The sequence below is a fragment of the Actinia tenebrosa genome, unplaced genomic scaffold, assembly GCF_029948245.1.
Source record: "Actinia tenebrosa isolate PJP-AT-01 unplaced genomic scaffold, QUT_ActTen_1.0 PGA_scaffold6__47_contigs__length_16458017, whole genome shotgun sequence".
NCBI lineage: Eukaryota > Metazoa > Cnidaria > Anthozoa > Actiniaria > Actiniidae > Actinia > Actinia tenebrosa.
Window position 1 is genome coordinate 10,139,854 of NW_028292583.1, and position 19,009 is coordinate 10,158,862.

At 35.5% G+C, this 19,009-nt stretch overlaps 3 protein-coding genes across 5 annotated transcripts; 2 read left to right on the top strand and 1 right to left on the bottom strand.

Moving 5' to 3' along the window:
• Nucleotides 1-3,177: 3,177 nt before the first annotated feature.
• On the top strand, nucleotides 3,178-6,664 carry LOC148906027 (uncharacterized). The gene is made up of 3 exons (XM_089038710.1): nucleotides 3,178-4,248; nucleotides 4,635-4,929; nucleotides 5,343-6,664. Exons 1-3 carry the CDS (start codon nucleotides 4,202-4,204, stop codon nucleotides 5,805-5,807), a joined length of 807 nt encoding a protein of 268 aa, XP_088894836.1. The 5' UTR covers nucleotides 3,178-4,201; the 3' UTR covers nucleotides 5,808-6,664.
• A 135-nt stretch (nucleotides 6,665-6,799) lies between these two features.
• LOC148906028 (uncharacterized) lies at nucleotides 6,800-9,095 on the bottom strand. The gene is made up of 5 exons (XM_089039370.1): nucleotides 8,957-9,095; nucleotides 8,406-8,586; nucleotides 7,842-8,071; nucleotides 7,565-7,669; nucleotides 6,800-7,217 (listed from the first exon to the last, which is right to left on the bottom strand). The coding sequence occupies exons 1-5, from the start codon at nucleotides 9,010-9,012 to the stop codon at nucleotides 6,800-6,802; spliced, it is 990 nt and encodes a 329-aa protein (XP_088895496.1). The 5' UTR covers nucleotides 9,013-9,095.
• Nucleotides 9,096-9,541: 446 nt separating this feature from the next.
• On the top strand, nucleotides 9,542-17,873 carry LOC148906029 (uncharacterized). 3 transcript variants are annotated; one of them, XM_089038707.1, is made up of 20 exons: nucleotides 9,542-9,792; nucleotides 9,888-10,027; nucleotides 10,169-10,201; nucleotides 10,826-10,861; nucleotides 11,226-11,279; nucleotides 11,573-11,632; nucleotides 12,116-12,154; nucleotides 12,358-12,393; nucleotides 12,503-12,544; nucleotides 13,201-13,248; nucleotides 13,741-13,788; nucleotides 13,910-13,977; nucleotides 14,056-14,141; nucleotides 14,423-14,508; nucleotides 14,950-15,042; nucleotides 15,152-15,224; nucleotides 15,466-15,496; nucleotides 15,830-15,862; nucleotides 16,838-16,907; nucleotides 17,051-17,873. In XM_089038707.1, the coding sequence occupies exons 1-20, from the start codon at nucleotides 9,542-9,544 to the stop codon at nucleotides 17,389-17,391; spliced, it is 1,668 nt and encodes a 555-aa protein (XP_088894833.1). In that variant the 3' UTR covers nucleotides 17,392-17,873. The 3 variants fall into 3 exon arrangements, with proteins under 3 accessions (XP_088894833.1, XP_088894835.1, XP_088894834.1); XM_089038709.1 differs by lacking the exon at nucleotides 12,503-12,544; XM_089038708.1 differs by lacking the exon at nucleotides 10,169-10,201.
• Nucleotides 17,874-19,009: the final 1,136 nt, after the last annotated feature.

Sequence of the window (19,009 nt, forward strand, 5' to 3'; positions counted from 1 at the left end):
ATGTTTAAAAAAAAGCAGCAAGATGAAGACAAAAATGGGCACCAGAACTGAAATGAGACGTATATTTGAGTTTGAATTTTCATTCAGTGTTACCTGCTTTAGTAAGAGTACAATTAGGATTTGTAGTTTGTATTTGTAAAAGTTACTCAACAAGTTATCGTTTGTGATAAAGGTATATATAAAAACTAGAATTTATCAATCCCATTTACAATTTCTTGCGCTATCTTGAAAGGTAACCGTGCCAATGCATCGAAGCGAGAACGGCGGTGACCTTCCAATGATGGTCCTAGCTGGGTTAGTATGAACTTCCCTTTTGATTCAGAAATTCCTTGATGTAAATCAGTTTGTCTTTCTCAATAAAACACCAGTACTAATAGCAGTCAAAATGGATATTATCTTCAAAAGATTTGGAAACGAAATCTTGGTATTGTTTCAAGCAAAAGGCTTGGGTTGCAATCGGCAAGTTTTGGCGGGATTGCACGTGCGCGGCACGCCTATGGCTCCAAATATTTTGAAAAGGAGCTCAGTAGGTTGTTCTATTAGTCGAATATCAAAAGCAAGGAAACTTGTACATAGCCTTTAAATTATATATTGAAATTTATAAATTAATAGGGAAGCTCTTCGTGAAGATAAGGATTTGACTGGGTCAGTTGTGTGGTGGAAAGGATCTTCCGAATATGGTAATATGTTGGTCGTGGGAGTTGAAGAGTATTAAAAGATTCCTAAGTTCGAAACCTGTTTCCAATGTTTATAATTTGGCAAACATATCTTGGTTTTCACTAGGGACTATTATTAGCTTGTGGAAGAAATAAAGAAAGGGAAAAGAAACTACGTACGCTGGACAACCTCCATGAAAAGATGGGGAAGTTCTTGTCGACGAGTTTATAATTTACACTTGCTAAAATGTTCATTCAGAAGTCAGTGAGCCCGGAAACAAGTGTTCTTCAACAGATACGGCGAAGAATTTTAAGGATATGAATAAAAATTTTGTCAACTTTGTCCGATGAATTTCTGGTTTACTATGTACACGTTAATTATTGAGGAATTTCTCCACTGCGTCACAATGTTCTGAGATAAAAAAAGAAACGAATGTTTCCGGTACAACCAGTACTAAGTTGACTGTGACTGTCATTGAGTAAAACAAAGATTCGCTCCGTGATACACGTACTTTTTACTTTATTCAAATAGAAACATAAAAGAAGCGATTTAGTTGCGTTTTAAGCTTTTCTGTTATTTTAGAACGAAGAACCGAAGCAACTAGTTAGGAACTAGTTGAGATGGTATGAATATGAACTTTGGATGGAGATCACGTGAAGTTAATGAACAAGTGAATAAACCTCTTTGCTGTTGAACAGGTGATAACCAGCCATGTCTGAGTCGGCGAAGAAAGATAAAGAAAATAAACTGGTAAAAAAAAAGATAAGAAAAGACATGACAGCGGAGAAGAAGAGAAGAAAAGTTTTTCATGGCTTTACAGTTATCAAAAATAGCTGTTATCAGTCGTTATGATTTTGTCCTGCATTTCAATAGGTCTTCTTCCACTTTCACCGGGCCAGAGCTATGCGCGTAGAGGAGTGTTCAAAGGCCGGATCTCTCAAGGATACTGGTCTTCGAGTCTCGATTTTCAAAACGAGTCTCGATTTTCAAAACGTGTCTCGATTTCCAAGAACGAGTCTCGATCTCTAACGACATGTCTCGATTCCCAAAAACGTGTTTCGATTCAATTGAGGGGGCTTTAATACGAGTTCAAACCGAAATACGTACCGAAATACGTACGTTATTTAAAAAAGCAAAGCCTTATATAAAAGCTATCCGCTATCCTATTATATTATATATTGAAGAGATAGAAAACGAGCGCGCTTTGAGTTATACAAGCACGCGGGAAATTGCTTGAGTCCGAGAAAAGGGATCCGAGAAAAGTACTAATCATAAAGAAAGTAAAATTAAATGTGCCATTATTTTGGCCCGCTTTTCACGTAAATTATGGAGGACTTATTTTTAAACTTGCGAAAGTTACCTCGAAGTCTTTGTTTACGAAACAAAGCTACCGCTATATCTGTTACGTTGTTGTCATTGAGTTGTTCGTAAGCCTAATAAAAACTAACTTCGAACCAAGGAAATTTCCTCAAAAGTCATAACGAAGGAAATAACGAAGATTAATTGAATAATTCCGATAGGATACAGTAAGCAAAACTTCCAAACACATAAATGTAATACTCAAAATTAAGAACCAAAACAAAAGTGATAGAGACACAATTGTTGTTAATTAAACGAAAAGACAATTGTGGTTAATTAAACGGTTCTAGCTTAAGACAAAAAAAAAAAAAAAAAAAAAAAAAAAAAAAAAAAAAAAAAAAAAAAAAAAAAAAAAAAAAAACCATTCACAATGCTACCAATCGAATCTCAGCCGTTCGTAGCTGCATGTTCCTTAAACGTGCAGACAGGAGAGAGGAAACGAAAAAACTTAACAAATATTAAAATAAAGTTACAATCAAACGTACGAAAAATAAACTGCACTAGACGCTGAATAGAGTGTGTGCGGCCGTGTGACTCAAAACTCTTGAGATATGACTAACAATGAAACAGTCGCCATGTTGGTTGAGCAAAACTGTGAAAACTTATTCCAAACTTATGCCATACTGATACATGAAACTTTAACCATGCCTTTTTTGTTTATACTGCGTTCTCGTTGCAAAAATGAGGGCGTATGTATGCATCATATTTCTATCAGTCTTGAGATAGTCATTTTTGAATTCAGGAGAAGAACGGAAGGATTGAGACGTTATATATAAAAGATATTAGATGCTCCAATTTAAAATTCAAAGACAAGAAATGCCTAATCAAATGTGTGCTGAGAAAAATGGAAATGAGGAAATATAACTCAGCACAGAAAATAAAGCCCGAAAGAAAAAAAGATAAAGCCTTTAGTCTCTTGCTTTCTTTTATATATTGTCCACAACAAGTCTGTTTGTCGTTGTTACACTTTGTTCCACTAGTCCAGCATACAAATTTCTTTTCTTTTTTCTTCTCTTTTTGCCGTCACCGCCACATTTATAGTTTTCATTTCACACATTCAGGATCATTACTAATTGTTTCTTAAATCACACGAGAGGAATACTTCCTCGATTTCCAAAAAGCCTCCTCGATCGTCCCTCGTCCATTAAAACCCCCGGATCTCTCAAGGATACTGGTCTTCGAGTCTCGATTTTCAAAACGAGTCTCGATTTTCAAAACGTGTCTCGATTTCCATGAACGAGTCTCGATCTCTAACGACATGTCTCGATTCCCAAGAATGAGTCTCGATTCAATCGAGGGGGCTTTAATCGAGGGACGATCGACGATCGAGGAGGCTTTTTGGAAATCGAGGAAGTATTCCGGAAATTCCTCTAGTTTGATTTAAGAAACAAATAGTAATGATCCTGAATGTGTGAAATGAAAACTATAAATGTGGCAGTGACGGCAAAAAGAGAAGGGAAAAAATGAATTTTGTATGCTGGACTAGTGGAACAAAGTGTAACAACGATAAACAGACTTGTTGTGGACAATATCTAGTGCAGTTTATTTTTCGTACAAGTTATCGTAGAATTATAAGTTGAACACCGTAGTGAAAATAGAAACTGACGTTTCGGACGTTAGTCCTTCGTCGGAGTCAATAGAAAGTAAGAGTGCGAGAGATGTTTACATAGTAGAGGATAGAGAAAACAAACCAATAAGAAGAAAAACAAGCCATAAAACAAAAAGAAAGAAAACAAAAGGATAGAAAGCAACAATAGGTGAGAAAAAAAGGAAAAAGAAAAGAAAAAACAAAACAAAAAAAACTTAAATGTAGGCGAAGCGTTCGTTCATCCCGTGGGGATTAACGGTGCCAAGTGAATGAATAACACGCATTTCTTTTGTTTTGCGATGATGGTTGCTGCCGTGGGTTAAGCAAAGACCAAAAACAATAGCATTAAGCTCAGAGTGATTAGCAGAATTAAAGTATTACAATGAATGGTCTGAACCCAGGTGAATGGATATTTTTCGAAGTAACAATATTTCTCGAAGAGATAATATTTATGTTATGATCATCCGGGTGGATGTAATCCTTAGAAGGACTGTTTGATGTGACTGACGTTTCGACAGCCTGTGCGAAATAATTTCATGGCTTCAGAGAAGATCTTTAATTGCCAATCCCCTTTTTTGTGGAGATTGCAATAATAATATGTCCATGATCAGAAGAACGGACAGACACATAGACGGATACGTGTGGTAAGTATCGAAGTATTGAATGCCTTGCAAATGTTTTATGGTACTTTCCTTTCAAAGCATTATATAAAGTTTACTTCATCATTACGCATATTATACGCATGTTATAAAAAAGTTTATTTCATCGTAAAGATTAGTTTATATTTTTTTAACAGTTATCGTAGATTGATAAGTTATACACCGTAGTGAAAATAGGAACTGACGTTTCGGAGTCAATCATTGACTCCGACGAAGGACTAACGTCCGAAACGTCAGTTACTATTCTTTTAGCCTTGTAAATTTAGTCACATTTTTTTGTCATTCTGGCCCGCCACATTCTACCAATTATACTGCTGCATGAAGAACAACTTTTGAATCCCTGTTGAACATCGATTGTTTGTGATTTTCAGGAAATGTAATAAGTGCCAAAAGAAGAGATCTATCCGAACAAACGGCATATTTGCGCTCTTTCCTAAGATATGTTTGGGCGATGCCATGCTTATGTTTTTTTACTGGGCGCAAGACGATAGCCGCAAACACACTGCCACTGCTTTGGGTTTGAGCATGAACTTGGTGTCTAAGTTTTTTAGAGTCCTGCAAGACGTCTGTACCAATGAGATCGAAAAATACGCCCCATTCCTTCCGTTTGGTGGACCAGGCTGTGTGGTTCAGTGCGACGAGAGTAAATTCAACCACAAGCGAAAGGTAAGCCGTAATTCAGTGAAAGCATTTGGGTGGGCTCCGGTATGTTTTTAGTATTTTCCACGTACTTATGCGTAAAAGATTCAAGTAGCTAATCGTAAATTGCCTTTATATATTACAAACTATTAAATTACTAGACTCGCTCGTGAATAAAAACTATATCAAACTTTACGCTCCGCCTAACAGGTCGCGGAAATAGATATAACAATCCATATTCTTTTCACTAATGTTTCAAATAATGTTATTTCCATATCACACAGTGCTCCGCTCCATTTTTATCTATAGGTGTTTTTTGTTTTTATGTTAACTCTTAATATTAATATTAATATTAATATTAATTTAAATAATATTATATTAATGTTAATATTATAGTAATTTCTTAACCCATATCATATTCATTTCTTTTCTTTTTTTAGTATAACAGGGGTCGTCTCGCAAAGGATTCGTGGGTCTTTGGTGTGATAACCACTGAATACCAACCGGCCAGAGGCTATTACCAGGTGGTTGAACGACGAAACCGCGAATGCTTGTTGCCCATATTACAGAGGTGTTTAAAGCCTGGAAGCGTGGTACACACCGACGACTGGGGGGCCTACGAACAATTGGAAAGACATCTACCTTTGCAAGTGGCAAGCCACCAAGTGGTTAACCACTCACTTAATTTTGTAGATCCTGCAACTGGAGTCCACACCCAAACGATTGAGTCCAAATGGAATCAACTGAAGTTGAAACAAAAGCAAAGGATGGGAGTTTCGCGGGACGAATTGCAACGTTATTTGAACGAAAGAATGTGGAGAGAGTGGAACGGAAAAGATGATGAATGCCTAGTTAATTTATTTTCATCGATATCTTTAAAGTTCATTACAACTGTTTCTGTTTGACTTATAACAATTATCATTTTTTATTTTACCAATACGCCGAGAAACAAATAAGAAATACTGTCACGCAGTTTTGATTGCGGCTACATAAATAAGTAAACATTCAATAGAGTGTATATCGCAGTTTCACATGAGCGAAGCGTAGTCGCTGTTCTAGTGGTACTTGTTTCCAAGAATAAAAAGTATAGATACCAGCTAGCAACATAAATGTTTTGAAGGATACTGCGAGGATAATTAAGCTGTTCCACTCACGCTTGAAATAATTATCGCTTAAATTTCTTTAATGTTTTTGCAATTTCTAAACTGGCAGTATTTCTACTTTGTCCGGCCGCTTCATACAGCTCGTTAAGATATGTGATTCACTTCAATAATTATGCACAATGTAAGAGTTAAAAACGGAATAGCTTTCCCTCAATGAATATTTTTACTTTGTAGAAAGCGAGCCATGTTCTGTAAAAATAATTAATTGTAACACAATGGTATCTTTATTTAAATTGATGAATAAAGAAAAAGTAATACTCAAAAATACTGTCGCGAATTAATGGTACGTTTTAGCATGGATAGACTTACTTCCATAACCTACAGCGCCTGGACATTTTAATTTTTAAAAAACTTAAAATACACTCTACAAAATTACTCGAATCTGAGTGGACATGAGGAGTACGTTAAGAGGAATTGTTTTCCATAATGAGCAATAATGGCAAAAAGCGCCAAAAACTAGACTTTCGTATGGGTTTTGATCCCAATTCTCGTTTTGGGTTAACACTCAAAACCCTTTTTAACAGTTAGAAATTGATGTACTATGATAAAATGCCTGTTTGAAGCGGTATTTTCAACAGTACAAAGATGTTTTGTTGTATTTGTGTTAGAATGTTGCTTTGTCAGGCTTTTTTTATAGAAAATACATAGGAAATAAGCAAATTGAGAAACCATGCGTTCACTTAATAAACAATTTAGATGCCGCACGTTGACACTACACTTGTTTTAAAATAGATCTATAAAGTTATATTATTTTCACTCATTAATTTAATGATAGAACCACTAATATAAGAGCTCTCATTTCCATATAATCTGAGGTTCAAGCCAGTGTCTTTTGAATCATTAGCTAAGCTATACAGATTATCTGGATGTGTTCTGTCATGTGTCATGAAACGTTTGATGACAATATCGTCAACTTCGTCAGCGAGGGTGTCTGGTGCTTGAATACGTGCTTCAAACACCTCCCTTATTGACACATTAAGGCCCTTCAGACTGGCCATCCCAATATTCCCTCCCCTACCAAACGTTTTTGGCAATTTCCTCGCCACTGCGTCTGCCTCTTTTAAAATTCTATCGAGTTTCCCCTCCTTTACTAAGGAATCGATGAATTCTTCTATACGTTCAGTTCCAGTCTGGTCCGCTTCGTTGTCTCGCCTGTGAATAAAGCACAAGACATATTATCCATGGAATTCCAAATGATAGCAGTTCGAAGGGGGTGGAATCTGGATTTGATTGAACTTTACCTACTTTTTATTTACAGCACTCGTCTTGTTGCTCTCAGTCTAAGAATATGATAAATACATACTAGTTAACTTTTGAACTTATTACCGCCTTATTACTTATGTATTATGTATAGTTATAATAATAATAGTAATAATAATTCGTAATATTTTTTTTTATAAAGCGTATTTCCAGGCTGCTATAGGCGCGAAAATTATGTGACGGCTGCGGAGGAGCTTACATGCCATTTTACCAAGTACCTTTATTTTCTGGTATTTTACAATCGTAACCGCCACATGAATGTCGACAGTTTCAAATTGTTTATATCGATTGTCCTTCCCATTGCCTCTCCCTCTTCGATGACGTCACGTATGGTATCGTAGAAACTGAAGAGAGTAATGAAAGTCAGAAACAAGGTTTATTTATTGGTTGTTTCATATGGTATTAGTTAATGGCATATTTTATTGACCCCAGGAATAATTCATTACACCCATGTATCAACCGCACTTTACTGATCTGTTTTTTATTGGCTTGGTTGTATCTGTTGAGAAAACTTACGTCAATAATACATCCACGGGTTGCTTGGATGAAAAAAGCTCGAGGTGGACCTCTAAACTTGAATTTAGGAGGAGCATCAACCTCCAGACCTGGCCCATCTTCTCAAATAATGGACTCCGCAGTGAAACGCATTGAGAGCGTCTCATATGCAGAGCCAAGTTGTCAATGGTCCAGCAGGTGGACCACATACCACATGGTCTAGGCACATATCGCTTTCCAGCATCCGCTGACTGAAAGACCGGGAAAATGTATTTATAGGTGATTCTGAATATCAATTATTATGAGGCCAATTATTTAGGGCAGGGGAAAGCGTTCATTTTGAAAAGTCTATTCAACTCGCTCAATCCTTGACCAATTCGCTTCTATCGGATAGAAAAGGAATGATTGAAAATGATATAGACGATTGCATTGACTCTTTATTATGTTTTCGATTTACGTTCTCTTATACTATCTTACAAATACAGAGCTTGGGCGACCTGTGCTAAATTATGAAAATATACTCGCGTTGAAGCCGTAACCTCAGTGGTGTGAAGAAAATAGCAAACGAAGTTACAAACTAATTACCTTAAACTTTATTTGGTACAATAACTCTTCGTGCGCTTTGACCAGCAAGAGGTTGTGGTGGGCCAAAGAATTTTTAGCGTGCACCTCCATTTCCTCTGAGTTACCATGGAAGGTGCACAGTGGTACGTCACAAGGACGAATCCGTTCCTCGCAACACATTAAATGTTCCATAGCCGCACTCCTAAAATAGTAGTTAAGTTAAAAGAAAAACTCAGTGATTTTATATTCTATAAACTTTCACTCTTAATCACACATTTCTCTATCCTGCAGAGTACACTGCCAAAATTTCTAGCTAGTAGAGTCTCCCTCGTTGGTTCAAATATAATGTTCCGGGGAAGTTCAACAATAATAATTTTAATAAATAAACACATATAGTATTGACCATTATATTCGATACTTTGTACCAAGATGTTTTAAAATAAATTATAATTTTTATTGGACTTACGCCGTGCTCACATGTATGTCAATCGCCGAAGATAAGACTATTTAAAAACAGTTATAACTAAACTGATCATGATATACTGGTTCAGAGTAAAGGGATATCTACTCACATTTTTATTCTATGTTTGTCTTGTGTTTTTCTGAAGTATGGACAAATATTTTCCATATTGAAGAATTATGCGGTTTCTCTACTGTAAGGACTTGCAGCTACAAAAGACTGTTTTCAGCTTTCCCACGGGGTAATGAGGTCTGACGCAAGACAATTAGAACAAAGGGTATTTGTTAGAAGTATTTCGACACTTCCCTCTCTTGGTGTGAAATCACCTTTATTTCGGTTATTTTGTTAGTTTAGTTCTGTATGTGTGTATGGTATTTTGGTTTTAATCTTGCTTTGTTTTTGTAAATGATACATCGGTCCAGCGATAAGTACATCTCCTCGTTTCACATATTAAAGCACTGGCTAATATTATACATATTTTTTTCTCGGGCGTGTCCTATGTCACTGACGGATGGCTTTTCAATTGCAATATTTGATTTGAAATTTGATGATCATGTTTCCCGGATGTCATAAGTTTTTTTCTCAACTCCTTCATGAAAGCTACTCCCAACGAAAATAAACAGGAAGTTCTGGAATGTGTCAATGTATTAAAGCAGAGTGTACCGCCTAATTCACTATCGTATAGCCACCAACAAGCATGGACGGTTTTAGCTCAGATGACGCAGTGGATTTTTCGCCGCCTAAAAAATCCATTGGAAAAACGGTGATGAAATGGATAGTTGTAACAAAAAAGAAATTTGTCTCTGCTCCAAGGGGTTCTATGTGGGAAGACATGAAGACGAGCGGCGAAGCCAGGTACATAGGGATCAACACATTATGGACAGCCGAGATGTTAATGGACCAGCTTCGAGCTGTTTTCCCTTGTCTTCAAAGCAAAGAACGTAACCAGTAAGTCACTGTGAATCCAATTCTTCTTTTTCAAAACTACTTTTAGTTGATAAAAACTTCGTGAATATTAATACTTATTTTCTCCTTTCCATTAGAATCAGAGTTTTCAGAACAACCTCGCGCGGGAATATCTTTACAAGGCTATCAGAATATCTCCCTAACGCCAAGGAGCTGCTACAATTGTTTAAAGGGACAAAATCGCCAAGGATTTACCTTTACATGAAAAATAGCAAATGTATGATCAATATATTTATGAATATGTGTGATGTAAAGAAAAACTTGGACTTTGATATCCACATATATATCTTTGATATACATATCAGTTACACTGATATCTAACACCGCAATCAGTTAAGGTTTTAATTTGTAATTCCAGTTCCAAAACAAGGAATGGAAGTAGGTTGTAAAGGTGAGCAGGCTGAATTATTCGTCACACTCAGTTTGTTATAGCGGTTTCTTTACGTTGGGCACGGTTACAGCTCTTTTATAGTTCATTTGTGCTTTCAGTACTTGGATGTTACATGCTCCACTGTATGCTACCATCATAGAAGGATTACATTTTAAAATTACTTTACAATTTCATATATCTAGAAACTATATATAACTACTGTAGTTATAACTAGAATTTTTTAAACATTTGCATAATAATGAAATCCGGTTAAAAAAACCTAGCGCGTTCATCATTTCAGGAAAATAACGAAAGATTTTACATTTGTTGAAAGAGTATGAACAGGGATAACTTTAATGTTATATATGGTGCCTTGAATTCCACCTTTTATCTGTTTTTGTTAGAAACTGAAGTGGGGCTCCTGTGGAAACGAAAACGAGGTTCAATTTCAAGTGATAATTTCCTCTACAGTATAGTAGTGATGAAAACCGTCTTATATGCAAAGAAGCCATGATCACTCATACTTGTCTTTATTTATTTGCCAAAGCATTATATTTCAATTTTTATTGCCCTCCACTTTCATTTATATATACATTTTTATTCTTGTTTTTTATACATTAATGATTTTGTCTCCATTTTTCATAGGTTCACCATGGCTGTCAGGAAGCCAAAAAAATTCGTGTACGTATTAAAGTTTGCTCAGATCAGATAAAAAAATAAAGTTTATTTTCAAGCTTATAGGGTGAAGTCATTACACCTTTTAAATAGATATCAGACTAAGTAATGTTTAATAAACCTTAAAGTCCACTGTCCTTTTTTGTCTATTTAACTACTAATTGACTTATAATTTACTTCGTACATTCTACTAGGACACTATAAACAAAATAACATAAATTTTTTATCAACATTTTTATATTTCATTTTACATATATATATATATGTATTTTTTATATAAAGGCTTTTTTCCTCCCTCTTTCTGAAAGAAATGAGAAAAAAATGAGCCCTTGTTATAGCTAATTGTGCTATCTATTTTTCAATTTTGCAGCTGGAAAAAGTACCAAAAACGACACGAAAAAAGAAACTAATAGGAGTACTATCAGTAAGTATTTTTATTTTATTTAAAATGTTTTAAATAAAATTCCTTGTAGAATAGTTATTTATAAATAATTGCCTATTATACTACATGTATCTATATTTCAACTTTGTAGTTAGCAAAAGTACTAAGAATACTAAGCATGCCACAGCTGCAAAGAGTGTTATCAGTGAGTTTCTTCAATTATCTTCAAAGAGATACACTGACAGCATTAAGATTATAATGAACCAGTTATATATGTATCTCTCTTTTTTGTCTTAATTTTTGGTTTACGAGACTACATTTGTGTTCTTTTGCAGGTACACCATTAAAGTCTTTTCCTGGCCTAAGAGGATTAGCAGCCAAAAAAAATTTAACATGTATGTATTAGGTGTTTTCCAACAAAAAAAACTTTCTGGGGCTCTTTTTTCGTTATTCGATATGGTTCTATCTATATATTCATAACCATATAAATAAATGAATATTGATGAAAAAAGTTTTTTTGTTTTTAATTTTTTTTCATGTTATGTTATTCCTTTAGATTCAAATTGGTAGCCTAGGAATTTTTAGGAGGGGACATATATAGGAAACACCAGCTAGCAATCCCCATGACATTGTTTTGAATCCATTAGAAAGATAATGATTTATACATATATCATAGTTTAATAACTATTGTATTGTAATAATGTAGATGCCAGTGATTTTGAAGAATTAGATGATGGAGATAATGATAACATTGTTATGTGATTCCAATACTCTAAGAACTTAATTTTTTAGTTGTACCAGCTATATATTTTTGAAATCATTTGTTATTAAGATAACAAGTGCATATCAAGGATTAATTTATTTTATCCTTTTTATAGGTTTATCAGACAGTAGTGAAGAAAGCCCTGAACTTGGTGGTATGTTTTATCTTCTTATCTCTTCATTGTGTGCTTTCCAGTTTGGACCAAATCACTGGTCATAGGATAAACATTACCAACACTGCAGGGCCAATAAAGAAATAAAAACTTGCAAAAAAATAAAAAAGTTTGTAACATTTACATTGGTACAGTACATCATTGATTTTAATGATGTTATGTTATATTTCGTCTACCATTTTCAGGTTCATCTTCACCGTGGCTAGATGAATCAACTTCACGTAAGTTAAATAAAGTTACAATTTTGTTTTTGCTAACAGACTTCTAATCAACTATGCAGAATATATTTATAATAATATTTTTTTCGTATTTTTATTTCCCTTTAATTAGCAGCTGCAAACAGTCCTGCAACGCAATTGCCATCTCCATCATGTAAGTAATGGTATAGGCTTAGTTACATTAGACGTGCAATAACAAGTTCCATGGTTACTTTAAGATGCATATTTCAAGTTATTGTGGGATTGATAGACTTCAGTTACAAGAAAGGAATTTAATATCAGCTATAAAACTAGCAAAATATCATTCTAAACATAGCAACAACAGTGATATCTAGATCGGAAGGTCACCAGCTTAGTAGAGACCAGCTACATACCTGTGCAATAGTTAACTTTACCCTTCAAGAAGCATAAACCTAAACATGTTTAAAATGCTCATCTTATTGATGTCAATATAAGCCAGCAACCAGCAGATTGTACCACCTGTTCAACCAATTCGGTTCCCATTGTGTGTGAGTGTCAGCCACCTATTTCAATTTCATACCCACCCACCAAAAATGTTATTGACAACCCTGCATCTGTAAGCACTTTTTGCAACAACAGCCCTAAAGGTCCTATAATATGTACTGTTCATAGGAAGTTTTGTGTGAGAAATCCGAATGATTTTCCTGGAACTGAACTGAACATTTACAGTGTTTTTAATAACATATTCAATTCAGCCCTTTCATATGTTTTTTTTAAATAGAAGACCCAGTTCTCTTAAAGAAAGAGTCACCATTCATTGATTTATATCTTTTGAATTGCTTTGATTAGATCCTAACCAGGTGCAATTTGTTCAGGATCGTGATGAAGGATTGGTTGGTAAGTGGGTGATCATGATTCATGCTTTAATAGGCCACAATGTGTTAAGGTTCGCTATGTCAGTGTTCATATGCTGCATGCCATGTTAGTTGACAGAAATTGAGAATCCTTTGCTTTACCATGGACTTTGAAATATTTGTTTTGCAGCAAAAAGCTTGCATGTGCATAGTAGTGACTGTGTGGACAAATATGTAAAAGACAGATAATTCAGATGTTTGATGAACGACTAGCTCTCACTTGAAAGTCAGGAAATTTGGCAAAAAGTGAAATTGATACGTGCTGTATGACAGAAGCAGCCATCTTGAAACCAAAATTCTAAATATTACAAATATAGTCATCCAAAGTCCTTATTCTCCATAATCTCCATAATGTTCCAACTCTGTTTAAGTACAGCTGTTATTTTTTTAGGTATTACAATTAAAAGCTTGTAACACCAGTTTTTATTTTGTTATTCCAGTTTATTAATTTTTTTATTCTGCTTCGTTACTTCAGTTGGTGAAATAAAAGAAAGCAGCATATTCAGTCATATAAATGAGTCAGGTATATATGTACACCATATCAATTCTATTTTGAAAGTAATAGTTTTTAATTGTTTTCCTTTACTATTACTAATGCTTTGTTATATTTTTCACCTTCCCTTTTTATTTTTTCCTTCAACCAGCTTCAGCATTGGATAGACTGAATGAAGTCAGTGGGCTTGTCATCCTTCCTGTGGATGATCTGGATGAGGTAGTTATAGGTTTTTTTCTCCATAGTTATATAATGTATGTCACCAAAGTGTATAAATAATGCTATTTTCATGTTCAGGCATGTCTCCAAGCCTTCCATCTACAGAGGCCAATGTTGTTTCTGATTGCTGAGGAGGAGAATGAAGATCTCCACAAATTCTTAAGGTACTATATATAGTGCTCTGAGGGCACAATTATTTTGATATGAGCATGATATATGACTGGTGACATTGTCGAACGTATGGGCTGACAAAAATGTCCATCCAGTCAAAACTTCCCATTTAGACATCAATGAAATATATTTTAACAAAGACAAATTTTTGGAAGCCATTTCAAAAAAACTTGCACAGCATGTTGTTGCAGATATATGTTTTTGTTCTTATCATGCTTGTGAATATAAAATTTATTGGACAGTACATTTAGTAACAAACGACTATCACTACTAGATCACTCAGTAATTCTGCTGAAGAAATGGAAGGCGACTTTCCGCTAATTGTCTTCATACAGGAAGGCTCCCATGCAAGTGAAGAACGTAAGAAAAAATTATTTGTTGATTATTAGTATAATAGAGAAAGCAATGGTACGTTCCATAAAAAAACAATGTTCAATAGCTATATGCACAGTGATTTACAGTCATTGAAATGCTGTTACTGGCACTCACTATTGTAATATAAGGCGAGATAACTAGCTAAAATCTAGTGTGAGATGCCTCGGTGTTTCTAATGAAACAGTAATGATAAAAAGTTGAATTATACACCGTGAAAAGATGAAAAAACGTACTTTTTTCGTTTTTTCATGTTTTCACAGTGTATAACTCAACTTTTTATTATTACTATAACGTATAGCAGTGGAATTGTGCAGGGGGAAAAAAGTTGGGTATATAAACCATGGCCATTCATTTATATGAAATTAAACTAGTGTTTCATAATCGATTTATAAAATGAATTTCTTTTCAATCTGGATCCTAATGTAGTTTACAGAAAGTTCTCCATGAAAGGAAAAGGGAAGTTAATCCTTTGCTTCCCTTTGAATAAACATGAAATGGAAATAAAGTTGATACAAACTGGTAAGTTTGCATGGTACAGTGATTATTATTTACACTTTTTGTATAATATAAATATTTATAAAATATATTTGACTTCATTAATAATGGAATGGTCACTTTTTTGTTGAAGGGTTTGTATATACACAAAGATTTGTAAATGCAATGGAGGAATTACAATATTCTAGACGCAAACCCCAACTGAAGTAAGTATTTTTTTTTTAAACATTTATATTCTTGCCCTCCCCCCCCCCCCTCCCCAAAAAAAATTAAGAGCCTGGGAAGGCTTGAATATGGAATATTGAAGGGCAAGTTTTCTTGAGTGAAGACTAGATTGTAGGAACATTTAGTTTTTTTCAGCTAACAATAAAGCATACATTTCATTATTATTAATGTTTTTGTTGTTGCTGTAATTTTATAATAATAATTTTATTGCGATGTTCATAGGAAAAAGAAACAAAGTAAACTATTGGTAGATGTGAGTATTACAAAAACACAATTTAATTTAAAATTTACTTTTTTGCATAGTTCTTAAATAGAACTAGCCATCCCATATTTTTCAATGTGTTTCCATATTGGTCGGCCTACAATTATTCTAGCAAACTGGAAATTAATTGAACGTTGGTCCAAACACTGTCTAGATGGCTTAGTTTATAGATGAACATGTACCTGAATACTCCTTGAATTTGAATTTCATACCTCAGCCAGCACTAATCCAGTAAATAATTTTGTTAAAGGTCAAACTTGATAGATTGGTTAGAAACTTTAAAAGGCATATTAAATTTATTACGTTATTATTCTTTTTCAACAGCCGCATTATGTTCCTGACAGTGAAGAGAAGGAGGTAAGTGCTTTTGTACTTATGCAGTTTCAGGGTTGAGTTTTCTTTACTTTTTTAAACACTTGGTGAGGAGGGCATCATCTTTGAATGCTTGAACCTCAAGGTGTGAGCATAAGTTAAGGGCATGCTTTGGGACTGGAAAATGGCCGCTTAAGTTTGGCACCCTGAGGGACTGGCATGTCTGCAGCATGCCTGGACCAGAGGGTGTCAAGCGGAAAGCCAGGTTTGTACCCGGAGGGACAGGCATGGACCGGAGGGTGTCAAGCACAACACAGGGTTGGCACCCGGAGGGACAGGCATGGACCGCAGGGTGTCAAGCACAACACAGGGTTGGCACCCGGAGGGACAGGCATGGACCGGAGGGTGTCAGGCACAATGCAGGGTTGGCACCCGGAGGGACAGGCATGTCTGCAGCATGCCTGGACCGGAGGGTGTCAAGCACAAAGCAGGGTTGGCACCCGGAGGGACAGGCATGGACCGGAGGGTGTCAGGCACAATGCAGGGTTGGCACCCGGAGGGACAGGCATGTCTGCAGCATGCCTGGACCGGAGGGTGTCAAGCACAAAGCAGGGTTGGCACCCGGAGGGACTGGCATGTCTGCAGCATGCCTGGACCGGAGGGTGTCAAGCACAAAGCACGGTTGGCACCCGGAGGGACTGGCATGTCTGCAGCATGCCTGGACCGGAGGGTGTCAATCACAACGCTGAGATTGCATCCGGAGGGACTGGCCTGGACTGGTGGGTGTCAAACACAACGGCTAGTTTTGCACGCAGAAGGACTGGCATGTCTGTATTATGCCTTGGCGTGGATATTGTAGAATAGTACAATTTGATGGGGATTTTTGAACGGGGTTCTGTGAATGTTTTAATTCTTGAATATTTTCATTTTATTTTTCAAATAATTATCTATTTATATCTTTTTTTATATAGTAGAGAATACTGCCTCTGTTGCTGCCCATTTTTTTCTTTCCCATTTCAGGTGGTTTTCAGGGAAAACGATCCCAATGAATATGATAAAGGAGATGACTCGACCTTACTACTTTGTGATGGTAAAATATGTCTATTATATTCATAATTATTAACAAAGCTTATTACCTCAAAACATTCCAAAAAAAGAAATAAAAAAATTAGTATAAACAATAAATTATAAGTACACAATTAATGTAGTTGGATGTTTTTTCTTAATTTACAGATGACTTGATTGTGAACCTTAAACAACAAGAAAAAGAAAGAAAAAATGGTGAAAAGAGAAAAAAGGAAGAAAGGGAGAAGGAAAGGGAATTCGAAATTAGGGAAAAGGAAAGGGAACCAAGGGAAAACGAAGAAAAGGAAAGGGAGGAAAGGGAAAGAAGGGAAAGGGAAAGGAAGGAAAGGGAAATGGAGGAAAGGGAACCAAGGGAAAACGAAGAAAAGGAAAGGGAGGAAAGGGAAAGAAGGGAAAAGGAAAGGGAAAACAAAGAAACAAAAGAAGCAGCGAAAAAGAGAAGGAGAATATTGAGGAGGGAAAAAGCTAAACGTATGAAGAATAACTAGTCTACTTAATTCGTCACTGGCTTTTTTTCATTTTCGGTCAAACAAACTCGGTTTTGGTGGACGTCATCAAGGCCATACCACAACATTCCACGGACAGGACACATGCTTATGAAAAAAAATAATTTCCAAATATATATGCCATGGAAAAACTTTGATGTCCACTAAAACTTTCATTGGGAATTGGGATACATTCTGTAACACATATCATTACAGCATTTTAAAAAAAGTACTGCTGCCATTTTTATATTATATGTATTCTGAATATGAGCAATTACAGTTTGTAGGAAATATGAAACGAGATTTGTTAATATAGGAGTCTGATATTTGCGAGATAATTACTAGTATTAAATTAGCACATGTTATGTAAAAAAAAGATACTGTACAACTATGAATTCTTATTAAAAATTTAATGCCACAAAAATAAATAAATAATTGTATACTAAGTTAATAAAAAATAAAACGGAGGTCCTTACATGGCGTCAGATCACGCGTCTGTGTTAAGTGTGCAATTTTTTACTTCGAATGATTAACGGCTCGAAATAATCGAAAAGAGTCCAACTCCCAAAGTTCCACCTTTTCATCATAAAAACATTTTCATATTCCCACCCTTTCATTCCCGTTTTTTTGAAGGCAATTGCAAATAGGAGCCCTCCAGTCTTGCCATAAAACGACCCTACAGTATATTTAGAAATTTTGGATTTAATTATTATGCAGGGATATTTTTGTTTAATTAAATCACAACGAAAAAATATCCAATAAGTCCTCCATAATTTACGTGAAAAGCGGGCCAAAATAATGACACATTTAATTTTACTTTCTATATGATATTAATAGTACTTTTCTCGGACTCACGCAATTCCTCGCGTGCTTGTATAACTCAACGCGCGCTCGTTTTCTATCAATATCTCTTCAATATATAATATAATAGGATAGCGGTAGCTTTTATATAAGGCTTTGCTTTTTTAAATAACGTACGTATTTCGGTTTGAACTCAATACTTCCTCGATTTCCAAAAAGCCTCCTCGATCGTCGATCGTCCCTCGATTAAAAGCCCCCTCGATTGAATCGAGACTCGTTCTTGGGAATCGAGACATGTCGTTAGAGATCGAGACTCGTTCATGGAAATCGAGACACGTTTTGAAAATCGAGACTCGTTTTGAAAATCGAGACTCGAAGACCAGAATCCTTGAGAGATCCAAACCCCCTCGATTGAATCGAGACTCGTTTTTGGGAATCGAGACATGTCGTTAGAGATCGAGACTCGTTCTTGGAAATCGAGACACGTTTTGAAAATCGAGACTCGTTTTGAAAATCGAGACTCGAAGACCAGTATCCTTGAGAGATCCCAAAGGCCATGGCCCAGTTGCATAAAGCTCTCTTAAGATAAAAAAAGCTTAGAAACACTCGTAAGTATTGTCATTGCCTATTGTTTTGGAACAATACTTACGGATGCTCTTATCTTAAGAGAGCTTTATGCAACCGGGCCTTGGACACTGAGATACAACGTATTTTAAAGTCAATAACAAAATAATACAACTACGATATAGATAAGTGATTTAAGTACTGTTGAACAAAATAGATAGTGAAAATGTAAAAAATAAATAAAGAGTCTATAGTC

Bases quoted from the DNA above. Each gene is read 5' to 3' on its own strand.
- LOC148906027 (XM_089038710.1), top strand. From the start codon at position 4,202: ATGTCCATGATCAGAAGAACGGACAGACACATAGACGGATACGTGTG. The intron at 4,249-4,634 runs GTAAGTATCGAA...TGTGATTTTCAG, and splicing joins CACATAGACGGATACGTGTG to GAAATGTAATAAGTGCCAAA. The intron at 4,930-5,342 runs GTAAGCCGTAAT...TTCTTTTTTTAG, and splicing joins AATTCAACCACAAGCGAAAG to TATAACAGGGGTCGTCTCGC.
- LOC148906028 (XM_089039370.1), bottom strand. From the start codon at position 9,012: ATGGAAAATATTTGTCCATACTTCAGAAAAACACAAGACAAACATAGA. The intron at 8,587-8,956 runs GTGAGTAGATAT...CTACTATTTTAG, and splicing joins GACAAACATAGAATAAAAAT to GAGTGCGGCTATGGAACATT. The intron at 7,670-7,841 runs GTAAGTTTTCTC...TACTCTCTTCAG, and splicing joins CCCGTGGATGTATTATTGAC to TTTCTACGATACCATACGTG.
- LOC148906029 (XM_089038707.1), top strand. From the start codon at position 9,542: ATGGACGGTTTTAGCTCAGATGACGCAGTGGATTTTTCGCCGCCTAAA. The intron at 10,028-10,168 runs GTATGATCAATA...TTGTAATTCCAG, and splicing joins TTACATGAAAAATAGCAAAT to TTCCAAAACAAGGAATGGAA. The intron at 15,497-15,829 runs GTGAGTATTACA...CTTTTTCAACAG, and splicing joins AAAGTAAACTATTGGTAGAT to CCGCATTATGTTCCTGACAG.